The sequence below is a fragment of the Salvelinus sp. IW2-2015 genome, linkage group LG25 (genome assembly GCF_002910315.2).
Source record: "Salvelinus sp. IW2-2015 linkage group LG25, ASM291031v2, whole genome shotgun sequence".
NCBI lineage: Eukaryota > Metazoa > Chordata > Actinopteri > Salmoniformes > Salmonidae > Salvelinus > Salvelinus sp. IW2-2015.
Genome location: NC_036865.1, coordinates 15,458,707 through 15,460,893, shown reverse-complemented (window position 1 = coordinate 15,460,893; position 2,187 = coordinate 15,458,707). Strand labels below are relative to the sequence as shown.

The 2,187-nt window shown below is 40.6% G+C and overlaps 1 protein-coding gene across 2 annotated transcripts in view; it reads left to right on the top strand.

Annotated features, from left to right (window-relative positions):
- LOC111951933 (cGMP-dependent protein kinase 1) overlaps nucleotides 1–2,187 on the top strand; it is a 191,865-nt gene that overhangs the window by 131,141 nt on the left and 58,537 nt on the right. For both annotated transcript variants that reach the window (XM_023970299.2, XM_023970298.2), the window contains exon 5: nucleotides 648–711. In XM_023970299.2, coding sequence (XP_023826067.1) covers nucleotides 648–711 — 64 coding nt within the window. The remainder of the gene's footprint in view (nucleotides 1–647; nucleotides 712–2,187) is intronic.

Genomic DNA, 2,187 nt, shown 5'->3' with positions numbered 1-2,187 from the left:
ATGTGTAGTGTATTTATATAGGTTCATTTCTGGATTATACTTTCACCAACGTTAAGAAAACTGTGTAATAACAGAAACTCTATTCAGGCTAACCTATTGACTGTAGCTGCCGATATTACATGACCTTCTGTTCAATGTATACTGAGTGTACAAAACATTAGCAACACCTTCCTAATATTATTGAGTTGCACCCACTTTTGCCCTCAGAACAGCCTCATTTCGTCAGGGCATGGATTCTACAAGGTGTCGAAAGTGTTCCACAGGGATGCTGGCCCTTGTTGACTCCAATTCTTCCCACAGTTTTGTCAAGTTGGCTGGATGTCCTTTGGGTGGTAGACCATTCTAGATACACACTGGAAACTGTTGAGTGTGAAAAACCCAGCACCGTTGCAGTTCATGACACTCAAACCCGGTGCGCCTAGCACCTACTACCATAGCCCATTCAAAGGCGTTTAAATCTTTTGTCTTGCCCATTCACCCTCTGAATGGCACACATACTGTACACATTCTGTGTCTCAAGGCTGGATTCACCTGGTCAGTCTATGTCATGTTTTGTATACTCAGTGTATATGTCTATTAGCGTCAATGCCCTGTAGCATTGTGGATCCCTATTCTTCCTTGACTTCCTGACTCTTTTCTTCCTYCAGTGTTCCAACGTTCCATGAACTTCCGGAGGAGATACTAAGCAAGCTGGCWGATGTCCTTGAGGAGGTAGGTCCTCCGTTGAAAGCCATTTATGTACACAAATGTGTTCGCCAAGGATACACATTTCTATGGAAACAAAAGTGCATTGCGTGAATGGATAATGGATGCCTACGGGTTGAGGATGTTCTTGCTATGCTGAAGGCAGAGGAGGTTTGAGAGTTCTGAGCAACTGGGTATGGTGTTGATGAACTTGTATGTGATCTGACAACACATACAATTGAAATATAATTGAAATTCTTGAAGGACTAATTGAAATTCTTGAAGGAATCTCACCAGTCAAAAGATGGTCAGATCACCACTTTTGCCCAGAGGAATGTATATATTGTACCGGTTCTCTGGTTTACCTTTTTTGTTTAGGTTTCCTCTCTGAATTATTTCAGACTTCTGGTGGTTTTGTAAAAGGTTATATGTTTTCTTTTGACATTGCAATAGCAATGATTTTTTTGGCACTACACTTCTGAGCTCCATTTATACTATGTGTTATCCTTTTCCCTTTGATATGTTCTCCAGTTTTACTTTGGCTGCACACTGCTTTTTACATTTATTTTGTGCTGCAGGCTTTTAGAAGCCTGTAGCATTTGCATTTCTGTGTGTGTGTGTGTTCAGATAATGACCAGGAAGTGGTCCCAATTTTGGCCATAAAGTGTTCACTTCACAAGGACAGAAAAATCTATCAATTATGCTAAACTATGAAAATCTATGCACTCTCTACAACTTAAGGTTTTTCCTATTCCATTCCGTTTCTTTCAACATAAATATTGACCTCTCTTTCAAGAGAATGAATACATGACACACAATCATTAATTAACTATTCTTATTCGTGCGTGAATTATACGACGGGTGCTCACTGTCTGCTATTAAACAGGGGATATGAAGCATTTTCAATTCTGCCAAATTTATCATCTTGCCATTGGAAAAATGAAACTCTGAGAATCTCTCATGTCCATTTCTGGGTACAATGATCTGCCAATCATAAGTACTTGAGTTGATTTCCACTAGAATTGAATTAGAATAAACGAGAACTTCTCCTCTGTTCTTAAAAACGCGGTTTTGAATTATGTCTGTGGGTGAACCAGAATCTTTCTACAGCGAAACTCATGACAGGACATGCGACTCTGAAAAATAGTCTCTGATCATCGGATCAGCTTGAAAACTCTGTGTGTGCCTATGCTTGACATGAACTGCACCCGCTTCCCTGGATGTCAGTAACAACACAAGTAGAATGTTTCGAATTAAGCTCGGTAACTACCCTTCTCAGGCCCTGCCTAGTTCGCAGCCACGTCAGTGTGGGAGACCATTGGTAACTTCTTCACGGGCCGATGGAAGATAGTTGGGTGACGTCCTATGTTTAGCTTTTTTATGAGTATTGTTGTTTGTCGATAAAGTTCGTTTTCCCCTAGTGGATCTCGAAAGATGAACCCCTTCCTTTTTGATGTTTTTTATACGTGCTCGCGTTTACATACGTTCGCGAAGGTGAGCTAT